Genomic DNA, 13,993 nt, shown 5'->3' with positions numbered 1-13,993 from the left:
GTAGTTAAGGAGTAAGAGTGTGAAATACTGGATGCAACAAACATAGTTGGAGAGGAAGTATTAAGGGGCTTAGCATCTTTGAAAGTAGATAAATTGCCAGTTCCAGATGAAATGTATCAGATTCTGTTAAGAGAAGCAAGGGAGGAAATAGCAGAGGCTCTGACCATCATTTTCCAATCCCCTTCCTGGTTACAGGCGTGGTGCCGGAGGATTGAAGAACTGCTAATGTTGTCCCGTTGTTTAAAAAGAGAGAAAAGGATAGACCTAGTAATTTCAGGCTTGTCAGTCTAATCTCAGCGGTAAGCAAATTATTGGCATAAATTCTGAGGGACAGTATAAACCATCATTTAGAAAGGCACGGGTTAATCAAGGACAGTCAGCATGGATTTGTTAAGGGAAGGTGGTGTCTGACGAAATTGGTTCATTTTTTTGGGAAGGTCGATGAGGGTCATGCATTTGCTGTAGTCTGCATGGATTTTAGCACGGCTTTTGACAAGGTCCCACATAGCAGACTGGTCAGAAATGTAAAAGCCCATGAGATCCGAGGAAAAGTGTCAAATTGGATCCAGAATTGGCTCAGTGGCAGGAAGCAAAGGGTAATGGCTGACGGACATTTTTCTGAATCGAAGGCTGTTTCCAGTGGGGTTCCGCAGGGCTCAGTACCAAGTCCCTTGCATTTTGTGGTATATATTAATGATTTATACTTAAATGTAGAGGGCATGATTAAGAAGTTTGCAGATGATACAAAAATTAGCATGTGGTTGATATTGAGGACAGCTGTCGACCGCAGGAAGATATCAATGGACTGGTCAGGTGGGCAAAAAGTGGCAAATGGAATTCAATCCGGAGAAGTGAGAGTTAATGCATTTGGGGAGGTCAAACAAGGCAAGGGAAAACACAATAAATGGAAGGATACTGAGAGGTGTAGAGGAAAAAAAGGGACCTTGGAATGCATGTCCAGAGATCGCTGAAGGTAGCAGGACAGGGAGGCAAGGTGGTTAAAAATGCATACGGGATACTTTCCGTTATTGGCCGAGGTATACAATATAAGAACAGGGAGGTTATGCTCGGACTGTATAAAACATTAGTTAGGCCACAGCTTGAGCATTGCGTACAGTTCTAGTCACCACATTATAGGAAATATGTCATTGCACTTGAGAGGGTACAGAGGATATTTACGAGGATGTTGCCAGGACTGGAGAATTTCAGATATGAGGAAAGATTGGATAGGCTGGGGCTGTTTCCTTTGGAACAGAGAAAGCTGAGGGGTGCTTCAATTAAGGTGTATAAATTTATGAGTCGTCGAGATAGAGTGGATAGGAAACACCTATTTCACTTAGCGGAGAGGTCAGTAACCAGGGGGCATAGATTTACATTAATTGGTAGAGGGATTAGAGGGGAGCTGAGGAAAGGTTTTTTTCACCCAGAGGGTGGTGGGGGACTGGAAGTCACTGCCTGAACAGGTGGTAGAGGCAGAAACCCTCATCATACTTAAAAGGCACTTTGATATCTACTTGAAGTGCTGTATCCTACAAGGCTACGGACCAAGTGTTGGAAAGTGGAATTGGGCTGGGTAGTTCTAATTCGACCGGCACAGACACGATGGGCCAAATGGCCTTCTTGTGCGCCGTAAATTTTCAATGTTTCTACATATGATATAAATGGAGATGAAGCAGCATTGGTAGAAAGGTGGTTTTCAGACAAGAAGCTAAGTGTTGGAGTGCGTGGGCGTTGCTTGGATTGGAGAAGATTTGGAAGTCCTACTCCCCGGGTTCATTAATGCTCCACTTTTATTCCTGATATTTAGATGATTTGGATTGGAGAAGATTTGGAAGTCCTACACCCCGGGTTCATTAATGCTCCACTTTTATCCCTGATATATAGATGATTTGGATTGGAGAAGGTTTGGAAGTCCCACACCCCGGGGTTCATTAATGCTCCACTTTTATCCCTGATATATAGATGATTTGGATTGGAGAAGGTTTGGATGTCATACACCCCGGGTTCATTAATGCTCCACTTTTATTTCTGATATATGGATGATTTGGACTTGGAAAAAGGGAACACAATACTGAGATTGGCTGACGATAAAACAGTAAGGGATCTGGTTGACAGTGAGAACAGTAAAATGTTTCAGGCGGGCACAAACACGTTTGCAGAATCGTCAAATATGTGCCAGATTTAATTTAGTATGAATTTGGGGAATGCATTTGGGAGGAGAACCATGAATAGAAGCATACGTTCAATGCATTGATGTTGGCTGAACCGATACTTGGAACTTCACACAGAAAAGAGTGTATTTTGTGCTTCTATTAATCCGTGCACATGGACGGACACTGATATTTTGGCCGTGCCCAAGTTCCTGGCGTGATGAAGGTTGCTCCATAATGCTTTGGTACTGTGTGTGCAGTTAAATAAAGAAGAAAGGGCCAATGGTATTGTGGATTTAACAAATAAAGTCACAGACACAGGCATAGACATAAATCTGTGATGGGTTTCGCTTGGGTGATGACGGAAAGAGTAGTTCCTCTCTCTGGAGAGTTCGTGGTGGTCCTCAAATCAAGATTGTCCCTTAAGACTGAGACTAGACGTTAGGAGAAATGTATTTCTGCAGGAAACTGTTAAAGGACACACTGTTTTGCCACAGGCATTAGTTGATGCACAGACTATTGCATTTTAACGGAGAATGTGAGTCATCATTTGAATCAGATCAACATTCAGTGCTTTGGGAGAGAGAAAGAAAGTGGGATCAGTTGTTGACTTATCTGGCTAGTAGCTGACAAATGGGCTTTCTGTGTGCTGTAAGTGCCTATGGAAGGAACTAGAACAAATCGCAAACCTTTTTTTACCTCGGAAATGTAGTGAGGAGAGTTGCTGACACTGCGGATTGTCTGTGGTTAGTGTACGGAACGGAAGGAGAGGCCAGTTGGTAATTTCTATTGCCGTTCATTTGTACTGTGGTCCTGCAGGAGTCAGCTGATACTGGAGAAGAGACAGGGGGATTGGTGGAATAAAAGGGAAGGCAACTTGTAGAAATGTTGCAAGGACTAATCAAGCTCTTTCAATCCATTACATCTAATATAACCTACTTGATTTGCAACAGAACATAAACAGATAAGACTGGTGGATGGCGGAAGTCCTTGTGCTGGGAGAGTGGAAATTTACTACAATGGTGCCTGGGGGTCAGTATGTGATGATTCCTGGGATCCATTGGACACCAATGTTGTTTGCAAGCAACTGGGGTGTGGATATTCACTCACGGCGACAGCTCCGGTTTCCTGTGGCCAGGCCTCGGGGCCAATTTGGTTGGATGAACTGAGATGCACGGGTAACGAGTCGCTACTTTGGGAGTGCGATTCATCACCTTGGGGAGAGCATGACTGTATTCATAAAGAAGATGTCAGGATCGTATGTTCAGGTAAGTGAGTCGACACAGCAAGAGGGTATTCATGTTAAAGGAGAAAGGATTGTATATTCAGATAAGAAACTAAAGACAACAGGAGTGTGTTCATATAAAACGGGTAAAGGATGTACATATATGGAAGGGACGAAACACTTGATCATCTTCCCGAGCCAGTGATGAATGAATTGATCGAGACGGTAAAAGGCCGGGAGTCATTAGAGATTAGGAGGCGGTATTGTTCACTGAAACTCTCCCCCTGTAGTCCAGGACTGAATTTATAAACATTAACAGTGAAGCGAATTCCATCAGATGTCGGTGACAGATTCCAGTATCAATATCCCTTCCTCACTCCATCAGATGTCGGTGACAGATTCCAGTCTCAATATCCCTTCCTCACTCCATCAGATGTCGGTGACATATTCCAGTATCAATATCCCTTCCTCACTCCATCAGATGTCGGTGACATATTCCAGTAACAATATCCCTTCCTCACTCCATCAGATGTCGGTGACAGATTCCAGTATCAATGTCCCTTCCTCACTCCATCAGATGTTGGTGACACATTCCAGTATCAATATCCCTTCCTCACTCCATCAGATGTCGGTGACAGATTCCAGTATCAATATCCCTTCCTCACTCCATTAGATGTCGGTGACAGATTCCAGTATCAATATCCCTTCCTCACCCCATCAGATGTCAGTGACAGAGGGCTGTATCAATATCCCTTCCTCACCCCATCAGATGTCGATGACAGAGGGCTGTATCAACATTCCTTCATCATTGTCGAGTTACTGACACTCACTTCTATTCACAGAGCATAAGGAGATCAGATTAGTGAAAGGACGTCATCCTTGTGAGGGCCGAGTGGAGGTGTTCTATCGAGGATCCTGGGGAACAGTTTGTTACGATGACTGGGATAAGAAAGACGGTGAGGTGGTCTGTAAACAGCTGGATTGTGGATCAGTTATCAAGATTCCATTCGAAGCCCATTTTGGAGAAGGGACTGGGCCCATTTGGCTGGATAACGTTGAATGCCGGTCACACGAGTCCTTCTTGTGGCAATGTCTCTCCGCACCATGGGCTCAGCATGACTGTAAGCACAGAGAGGATGCCGGTGTGGTTTGCTCAGGTAACAGCCTGTGTTTACTCAGTGCAAGTACCATTCATGGATATCTTTACTACAGTGCATCATTTGGCGCATGTGTCTTGTACTGCAGGAAATCAATCGTTAACGAAGAGCGACAGTTTCCATTCTTGTACTGGGACACCTGACCACACAAGTGAACATTTACCAGGTAGTTTCCTTTTAAATAATATGGTCTTTACGTGGGATTCCGCTAATGAGTCATAAAATAACTGAACTTCCTGTTGATTTGTTGCTATATTCAGGTCAACAATTACGGTTAGTTGGAGGAAAGACTAACTGTTCGGGAAGAGTTGAGATCATGTTCAATAACACATGGGGGACGGTGTGTGACGATTCCTGGGATAGGCGAGAGGCCCGTGTGGTGTGCCGGCAGCTCGATTGCGGCTCCGCCCTTGCCGATTCCGGGGAGCCCGTGTATGGGAAAGGCGAGGGCCCTGTATGGCTGAACAGAGTCCAGTGCAAGGGAAGCGAACTCTTCCTGTGGGACTGTCGGTCATCAACATGGGCTCAGCGGGTCTGTGCTCACAAAGTCGCCAGTGTGATGTGTTCTGGTAGGAGCAGGAACATGTTTATTCAATCAATGGACGCCTTCATTTATTCATTTCCGTGCTTCATAGGAAATCTCTTGTTATCTATTTTAAAAGCGAGAGTGTAAAATGCTGATTTCCTTTCAACTGATATTGAATATTCGGCTTTGTCATCTCCCCATAAAACTGCAAAAAAACGACATGTACTTTTCAGTAGAAATTATTTTGTTCTTTAATTTGAGAATATTGATTGATCCGGATCAGTAGTCACTCTGTTTACTGATAAGATGAGACTGTTTGTTGTTTCAAACATTCTAAGATTGAACCATATCCCCTTCCCCCTGTTTCCTGTAACAAACCAGTTCTCCAGTTTGTTCTCTTCCGACAAACAGCCTCAATTTAAGTGGGCGAATTTCCCCCCTTTCTGGAAGTGTTGTTTCATTGAAGCAGACTTGTCGCTGTTCCCACAATAATTCGCTCTGTTTGTCTTAATCAAACTCCTCATTGCCCCTCCTCTGTCACTCCGCCTATCGTTTGTCTCTCTGCCGACAGTTACGGCAGTTCAAGTGGAGATTCATTGTGCCAAGTATTTTCAAACGTTTCGAATTGATAGGGCAAACAATAAATACAAATATATATTATTGTCTTTCATTCATGCTTTATCCCAATTTAAATTCATTAAGTTTTGACCATAGTTACTGCCCCTTCAATTGTGACATGCAACAAATCAACTGACCCACAGCCAGTTTGTCTCCTCTTCAATCCTTGTCCTTGTTATAAGAACTTCCTGCTGTGACCCTATCTCAAAGTTCCTATTTACTGCGATAGTTTTCTGCTCCTTGACTAAAAATCCAGCATTAACTCTCGACCTTAGTTAGATTTGAGTCTTGTCAATGGAGAAATCGCTGCTTTGGTCGGATCATTTTCCTCGTGTCTGTTTTAGTTACAGATGTGCTGATCCCGGGGGGAATAATATCCACGCCGGTTGCCGTTTCCATCATCCTGGGAACCCTGTTGGTTTTTGTGCTGATTGCACTAACTGTACAACAACAGAGACAGTCATCAAGAAGAGGTACCTTTAATCTTAGAGCCTCGGTGATCAGCAGTTTTCTGTGTGTGTTAAGGGGCTGTAAATTGCTCGCTGTAATGCTCGATCCCAGTTGTGAATCAGTCACCTTCTCACACTTGAAAGTACATTCTATTTTGTGGTTTTGAATGGAACAAGACAGGGGTCATTTATTCGGTGGATTTTGTTCTGTTCCTTGGAGATAGCTGTCGGGAGGAGTCCGGAATACAATGAATGAAATATATCTGTTTTACTCCTAAACAGTGAAAAATCGTAGCTTCAGTTATACGATTTCCAGACCGGGTGAACCAATTTATCAAGAAATCGATGACATTACAGCTGGAAGAGGATCGCGTGAGTCCCACCCCATGACATGTTCTGTCTGTCCAGGTGTCGCTTCCCCCCAATAAAACTCCGCTGCATTGAATGTATTTGGGACCAGTCCCGTGATATTCGGCCCTGTTCACAGGACACCTCCTTTCACGGTGAACATGGTGCTGTCTGATTGTTCAGATTATTAACTGTTGTCAGCTTCATGTTTGATGGGATTTCTATATTTCTCCCTTTCCTGTCTTTTCACAGTCCTCCTAGTTTCTAATTCTGAAGCTTTTTTTTGAGTGTTTTTCCCTACTCTCATTCAGAAGATTGTGTCGATGTACTCTGAGCAGTCACTGTGCAGTTTATCACACTCTCCTTGCCGCAGAGGGCAATGATGCTCCGTGTTGCTCCCACAGGTGGGATCACTGAGAGCACTGCGGTTTAAGAGTCCATACAATGAATATGATCACACTTATTACAAAGGCTCTGAGGTGTGAAGACTGTAAATGTATTTTTGTCTTTGTATTCTGGTATCATACTAACTAATGATGGTATTTGCTGGCGATCTGAACAGTTGACAAGATTTCTGTATGACAGCGTTTGTGTATTTGAAAGAATTTAACAGCCTTAATTTACATTAAATGTTCTTCACCGTTCTCATTTGTTTTGACAGTTTATCGATCTAATAGCGGAGAGATTGATCTGGAATATTATACCAGTTCAAGTTTACATCAAACCGACCAGAACTCGCAGAATCCTGAAGGTATGTACTACCCAGAACTGTGTAATAGTTTGTGACTGTTACATTCCGCATCTAATTACTCAGATCTGTGTAATATTTTGTAAATGTCCTTTCGTTGTGTAATTACTCAGATCATAGAATTTTACAACACAGAAGGAGACCATCCGGCCCGTCGTGTCTGTACCGGCTCTTTGAAAGAGCTGTCAAATTTAGTCCCACACCCCAGCTTTTTCCCATAACGCTGTGAATTAGTCCCCTTCACGTACATACCGAATTGCCTTTAAAAGTTCCTATGGAATCTGATTCCACCGCCCTTTCAGGTAGTGCGTTCCAGATCTGAGAGAAACAATTTCTCCTCATTTCCTCTCTAGTTCTTTTGCCAATTATTTTAAATCTGTGACCTCTGTTTACCGACCCACTTGCCAAAAGAAACAGTTTCTCCGGACTGGCTCGATCAAACCCCCTCATAATTTTGAATATCTTTATTAGTTCTCCCCTTAACCTTCTCTGCTCCAAGGAAAACAATCCCAGCTTCTCCAATCTCTTCACAAATCTGAAGTCCCTCATCCCTGATATCATCCTGATAAACCTGCTCTGTATCCTCACCAAGGCTTTACATCCTTCCTAAACTGTGGTGCCCAGATTTGTACACAATACCCCAGCTGAGGCCTAACCAGTGATTTGTAAAGGTTCAACATGACTTCCTTATTTTTTATACGATACCTCTATTTACAAAGCCAAGTATCCCATATGCTTTCTTCACCACATTATCAACTTGCTCATTATATACTAAGATCTGAGTAATATTTTGTTCGTGACATTTGGTTTGTAAATACTTAGATCTGTGTATTATCTTATAAATATGACATTCGGTGTGTAATTACTCATATCTGTGTAATATTTTGTGAATGAAATTCGATACCTTATTAATCAGATTTTGTGTAATATTTTGTAAATATTATGATCGGTGTGTAATTACTCAGATTCTGTGTAATATTTTGTAAATATTATGTTCGGTGTTTAATTACTCAGATTCTGTGTAATATTTTGTAAATATTATGTTCGGTGTGTAATTTCTCAGCTTCTGTGTAATATTTTGTGAATTTGATAATTAAGCACCAGCCACTGCTTGAAACATCGACAAAATGATACACACAGGGTGACAAAGAGCCAGGAATAACTAAAATAGTTTCTCACGCACCCAGATCCCTAAACCGGTGATGGTGATTGTTTTGCCATCAGATTGTAATAATGGCCGTGATGTCAATCAGGAATCCAGGAGCTCCACCCGATGGGTTCCCTTGAATACTTGTCAGGACGTGTGCGTCATTAATTTAGGAAAACTCTGTTTAAATGGTCTGGAAAAGACCGCCTTGCGGCTCCACCGCTGTTCTCCGCTAAAATGAACATTTCCTTTTATAGATTGGACCAGAGAGCGCCTCAGTAAACAGGATTACGATGACACTGATTCTGGCCCATTGAATGATCAGACCCCCAGCGCAGAGGGTCCTGGTAAGTTAACCCCTGGGCTCGGAGGCTGCCGACTCATTCCTTTATTTGTAAACACATTTCTGTACAATTGCACCAGCCCAATGCCAATCATTAATCGCCATTCGTACAATTGTTTTACAATTTGTGTTGAAAGTTCCCATTGGATGACTCATGCCTGTTGCCCTAAAAAGCCCGAAAATTGCTGTTGGTGATTAAGCCGACGAACACTTAACCCTGTCATACCACACTCAATTACCGGCTATCATGACAACGAAATAAGTCCAGTTTAAAGAAATAAATCAAACTCAATGTTAAAATAGCGGAGAAAGCAATTTCAATTTTTTTCGCCAATACCTGCGGCAATAATTAACGCCTACGGTTACATGTTGGTGAAAAGGTTTCTCCTGAATTCCTTATTGGATTTACTAGCCACTATTTTATATTTATGATCTCCAGTTTTTGTCTCTCCCACAAGTGGAAATCTTTTCTCTACTTCTCCCCTGTCAAAGCCTTTTATAATCTTAAATACCTCGATCAGTGGGGATATAGCATTGCATATGTGAGGTCCCGCGTTCAATTCCCAGCATCCCCAAAGGCTTTAACTTGCACGGGCTCGATGGGCCGAATGGCCTCCTATTTTGTAACCATTCTATATATCACCCCTTTGCTTTCTCTTTTCTAGGACTGAGGATTATTCCATATTGTCGATGGTCCCAAACTGCTTCCTGTAGTTTGATGATTGTGTAAAAAGGGGTTTGTGTTTTTCTCTGAAGTACGTTTTAAAACTCCTTCTCTGATTCCCAACAATCGTTTCCTTCCAGCACCAGTTCGGGGGAGTTGTGCCGATGTTGAGGGCGCGACCCCGAGCAGCACGCATTGTGACTCCTTGCTGGACAGAAGCTTCCGTCTCACACTCAGAAGGACCGCGGACCACCCCGCCACAGACTGTGAGTTCAATTCAGTAGAACGGCCCAGATAGTTAGTTCTCAGTAATCGACCGAGAGTCCATTAGTCTGTTTATTGACAGATCCCTGACCAGAAATATTCTATTATTAAAAAAGTTGGGGAGGAAAGTGCAAATTATCTTTCTGGCTTTCCACATGCAGCAATCTCAGTCTCTGTATCCCCTCCCTCTTTCTCTCCCTCTCTCTGTCTCTTGCTCTGTATCTCTGTCTGACTCTGTCTGTCTATTTATCCAGTTATATATATGTCGCTCTCTATCATCATTTCTATCTCTCTATCATCGTCTCTCTCAATCTCACTCTTCATCTATCTCCCTCCATATTTCTCTCTTTCCATCTTTCTACATCTATTTCTCTATCTCTCTACTTCTCCAGTTTGACAGAAGGATTTTCCAAACAAATCAAAAGAATAATATAGACTCAATTCTTACACTGAGACAATGGAGCAAAAGGCACTGACCCGAGGGGTCAGAAGACAAAATTCGGTCAGAGGGACTTCAACAGCTGCATATTGTTGCCAAGAAGATTGGCTGAGGCCAGGTCACCGGACTCGCTCAACAAACAGCGCAATGTTCAGAAGGTTCTTCATTTGGAAACAAAAGGGTGGTCGGTGGTCGTGAGGGATTGACAGTAACATTTCACGTCCGGGTTAAAGTTCAGCCCTGAATAGTGTAATGGAAGCGTCCCCTAGTGCGAGCTCTGAGTGAGTTCAGACAATATCAGTCCCAGTTCCAGATACAACCCAGTGAGCACTGGTCCACAGCAAAATTCAGCTTCAATTTGCACGAAACTGACAACTTTACTGAAGGATGAGTGTGGGAATAAGAAAACACCAGACTGGGGCAATGGCAGGGTTCTGTTGAGGTTGCAGTTATGTAAGGTTTTTGAGGCCGAATAAAGGCTCTGACTGTCAACCGTATTACATGTGATGAGTGAGCAGCTGATACCATCACTGATGCACACAATGGTGTCCATGTCCTGCCAACAGAAGCGTTCTCAGGTGCTTTCAAAGGGTGGGGTTTGGAAATGTTGCATGGAATCTGGGAAACACTTGGGGTCCAGACCGAGGACGTGCTCCAACATGGAGCTTGATGCCTAGGAGTGAGGAGAGTGAGATCTGTGCATTCAGGTGGAGAAATACAAAGGCCCACCGCCATCTTCTCAGGACAACTAGGGATGGGCAATAAACGCCGGCCTTGCCAGCGTCATCCCACATCCCGAGAATTAATTAAATACTGAATGCAAATGGGTGATTTGCGAAAGGTCAACATTGATAGTGGGGGGAGTGGAGTGGGGTGATTCACAACAGACCATCGTCAGAGACGTGGAGGGCGTGTGTTGGTGTCTGTGGTAGAGCAAGTTGCAGTGGTGGATGGTCCGGACATTGGAGGGATTCATAAACAAGCAGGAGAATTTCCTTTCAAAAGAAATGCGGGAAAGAAACCCGGGCACGGTCGGCCCCGGCCATAACCCAGATTGATTTGACTTTATTAGTGGACAGTTTTTAACAGTGAGGTGAGAGCTCCTGACCGGCCATCCACAATTGGAAAGATTTCCTCAGTCTTCTGTCCCATTGCCTCTTTATGCGGACAATTTGAGTTTCAATTTCATAAAAGTTATCAACTGTCTAAAATTGTCTTAAATTCATAAATTGCAAATGTCCCAGAGAATGTGAGACACATCAGTTTAAAATAAAGCCTGATCGTCACTGTCTGTATTTAGTCAATTTACAGAGTGGGAATGAGTTAATGAACTTCATTTACCAACATGTTTTCTTTTGTTTCGTGGCAGAATTTTGGTTGAAATATTCCAACCGGATGTGAATTCATCACCGGAAGTCCTAAAGTATTCGGCTCGATCATGGACGAATCTCGACTGACTGTCTCCACAGCCGTGGGTATTTTACATATTATCTCATGTTCGTTGCTAAGACAGCTTTATTTTCTGCTAAAATCCCTCCATGAAATTTGCCTTCTCAATCTATAGAATCTGATAGCGCAGAAGGAGGCCATTCGGCCCATCGTGCCTGTGCCGACTCTTTGAAAGAGCTGTCCAATTAGTCCCAATCCCCCGCTCTTTCCCCATTGCCCTGCAATTGTTTCATTTTCAAATATACAAAAAGAAAAAAAGACTTGCATTTATATAGCGCCTTACTCAACCTCCGGACGCCCCAAAGCACTTTACAACCAATGAAATACTTCTGAATTGGAGTCAATGTTGTAATATAGGAAGTGCGGCAGCCAATATGTGCACAGCAAGATCCCACAAACAGTAATGTTATAATATCAGATGATCTGTTTTCGTGATGTGGATTGAGGGATAAATATTGGCCAGGACACCAGGGATAACTCCCCTGCTCTTCTTCGAAAAAGTGCGATGAGATCTTTCACGTCCACCCGAGAGGGCAGATGGGGCATCGGTTCAACATCTCATTAAAAAGGACCGCACCTCTGGCAGTGCAGCATTCCCTCCGGACTGATCTGGGAGTGTCAGCCTAGATATTGTGCTCAATTCTCTGGAGTGGGAATGAACCCACAATCTTCTAACTCAGAGGCGAGAATGCAGCCAACCGAATCACTCCAATACATGCAATTCCCTTTTAAAAGCTACTATTGAATCTGCTTCCACCACCCTTTCAGGCAGAGCGGTCCAGGCCAGTAACAACTCCCTGTGTAAATAAAACATGTCTCCTCATCTCCTCTCTGGTTCTGTTGATAATTATCTTAAGTGTGTGCCCTTTGGTTACCGACTCTCCTGCCAGTGGAAACGGTTTATCCGGATTTACTCCCTATCAAACCCCTAACTATTCTGAGGACCTCTATCAAATCTCCCCTTAACTTTCTTTGTTCCAAGGAGAACAATCCCAGCTTCCCCAGTCTCTCCACATAACTGAATTACCTCATCCCCTGTACCATTCCAGTAAATCTCCTCTGCACCCTCTCCAAGGCCTCCACATCCTTCCTAAAATGTGGTGCCCAGAATGAGACACAATACTCCAGCTGGGGCCTCACCTGTGATTTATAAAAGTTTACCATAACTTCTTTGCTTTTTACTTTATATCTCTGTTCAATAAGGGAAGGGTCCCTTTTATTTTTAACAGGTTTATCACCTTCTTCTCTGTTACCTCCTCCAGCCTGACAACCCCAGACACCCAATTTTCCCCGCCCTCTGACTCGGATCTCTTCTAACTCTCCCTCCGTCCAATCTGCCATCAGCGCCTCGGCCTTCAGCCGGCGAGCTCCCATATTCTAGAATCACCCCGCTCCACTCCCCCGAGGATCAATTTCCCTCGGCCCGAGTTACACCCGGCTCTTTGATCAAGCTGCGTCTCATGCCTCCTCTTCCCTCTCCTTCACTCTGTGTTGCCTTTATTTCACATTCTCTTTGAAGCGCCTTGGGATTTTTTTCTACCTTAAAGGTGCCATTTAAAAAGCAAGTTATTGTTGTAAAATAAATAGATTTAATGTCTTTCTTCTATAAATAAACATGGGGAATTTTTTTAACTGATGTAATTCTGCGGAAAATGTAGTTTGAATTGAATTGTTTTATCAGCTGATGAACTTTGTATCGTTTTATGTCGCTGTTTTTACTCAAATGTTGTTAATGAAGAATATTAAAAATATCTGATGTAACAGACTGAGAACTGCGGTGCTTTGCTATTATTAAGTAAAATTGCTGTCCTCACCATTGCTTTCGTATCGGGATCATCCGTTTTAGTTACATTTTAATCAGACTATTGCGGTTCCAACAGAATCACCAACACACAAATATTCCAGTTTCTCTGAAAGCCTCATGGAACCAACGAGGGACATCGGTTTCAAAATGAAATATAACTCAATTTGGATTCTGCTTTTTGGAAAAAGTCCATCAGGACGTCACAGAAAAAAATCAGCCTGTTTGTGTCAGTCGAATCCCCATCTCACACAAGTTATTCCTGCGGCCGAGTGTGGGGTTTAAGGAAAACAGTTACCGATAATTCAAAGATTAAATGGTGCTCAGCAAAATCCAGTGGTCATTAAACATCTGCTCCTGCCCTTGATTTCTGTTAAATTTCTAACTGGCATAACGTCAATGGACAGTCATAATGTAAGAGTTCGGGTGGGAGATGAGGATCATGTGAAAGTTACGAGTGGGATGTCGAGGCTGATCAGAGCTCTGGGTGAGGATGTAGATCTGGGACCAGGATGGGGACTGCATCATACAGCAGGGATATTGAGAGAATAATGTCACCTCCTGCTGGTGTGTACTCCATCATACAGCAGGGATATTGAGAGAACAATGTCACCTTCTGCTAGTGTGTAATCCATCAGACAGCAGTGATATTTATAGAATATTGT

General features: G+C 43.1%; 1 protein-coding gene across 1 annotated transcript; it reads left to right on the top strand.

Moving 5' to 3' along the window:
* Positions 1-3,093: 3,093 nt before the first annotated feature.
* On the top strand, positions 3,094-13,195 carry LOC137318788 (scavenger receptor cysteine-rich type 1 protein M130-like). Its single transcript, XM_067981436.1, has 11 exons — positions 3,094-3,418; positions 4,218-4,532; positions 4,621-4,698; positions 4,793-5,101; positions 6,021-6,149; positions 6,408-6,497; positions 7,135-7,224; positions 8,626-8,715; positions 9,516-9,641; positions 11,448-11,549; positions 11,643-13,195. Coding segments are annotated over exons 4-10 (780 nt in total). The 5' UTR covers positions 3,094-3,418; positions 4,218-4,532; positions 4,621-4,698; positions 4,793-4,848; the 3' UTR covers positions 11,450-11,549; positions 11,643-13,195.
* The last annotated feature ends 798 nt before the right edge of the window (positions 13,196-13,993 follow it).

The sequence above is a fragment of the Heptranchias perlo genome, unplaced genomic scaffold (assembly GCF_035084215.1).
Source record: "Heptranchias perlo isolate sHepPer1 unplaced genomic scaffold, sHepPer1.hap1 HAP1_SCAFFOLD_73, whole genome shotgun sequence".
Lineage (NCBI taxonomy): Eukaryota > Metazoa > Chordata > Chondrichthyes > Hexanchiformes > Hexanchidae > Heptranchias > Heptranchias perlo.
This window is presented reverse-complemented; position numbering and strand designations above follow the sequence as displayed.

Excerpts from the sequence above, each read along its gene's own strand:
- LOC137318788 (XM_067981436.1), top strand. The coding sequence starts at position 4,849 with ATGTTCAATAACACATGGGGGACGGTGTGTGACGATTCCTGGGATAGG. Across the intron at positions 6,498-7,134 it reads TACAGCTGGAAGAGGATCGC|TTTATCGATCTAATAGCGGA; the intron begins GTGAGTCCCACC and ends TTGTTTTGACAG. Across the intron at positions 8,716-9,515 it reads CCCCAGCGCAGAGGGTCCTG|CACCAGTTCGGGGGAGTTGT; the intron begins GTAAGTTAACCC and ends GTTTCCTTCCAG.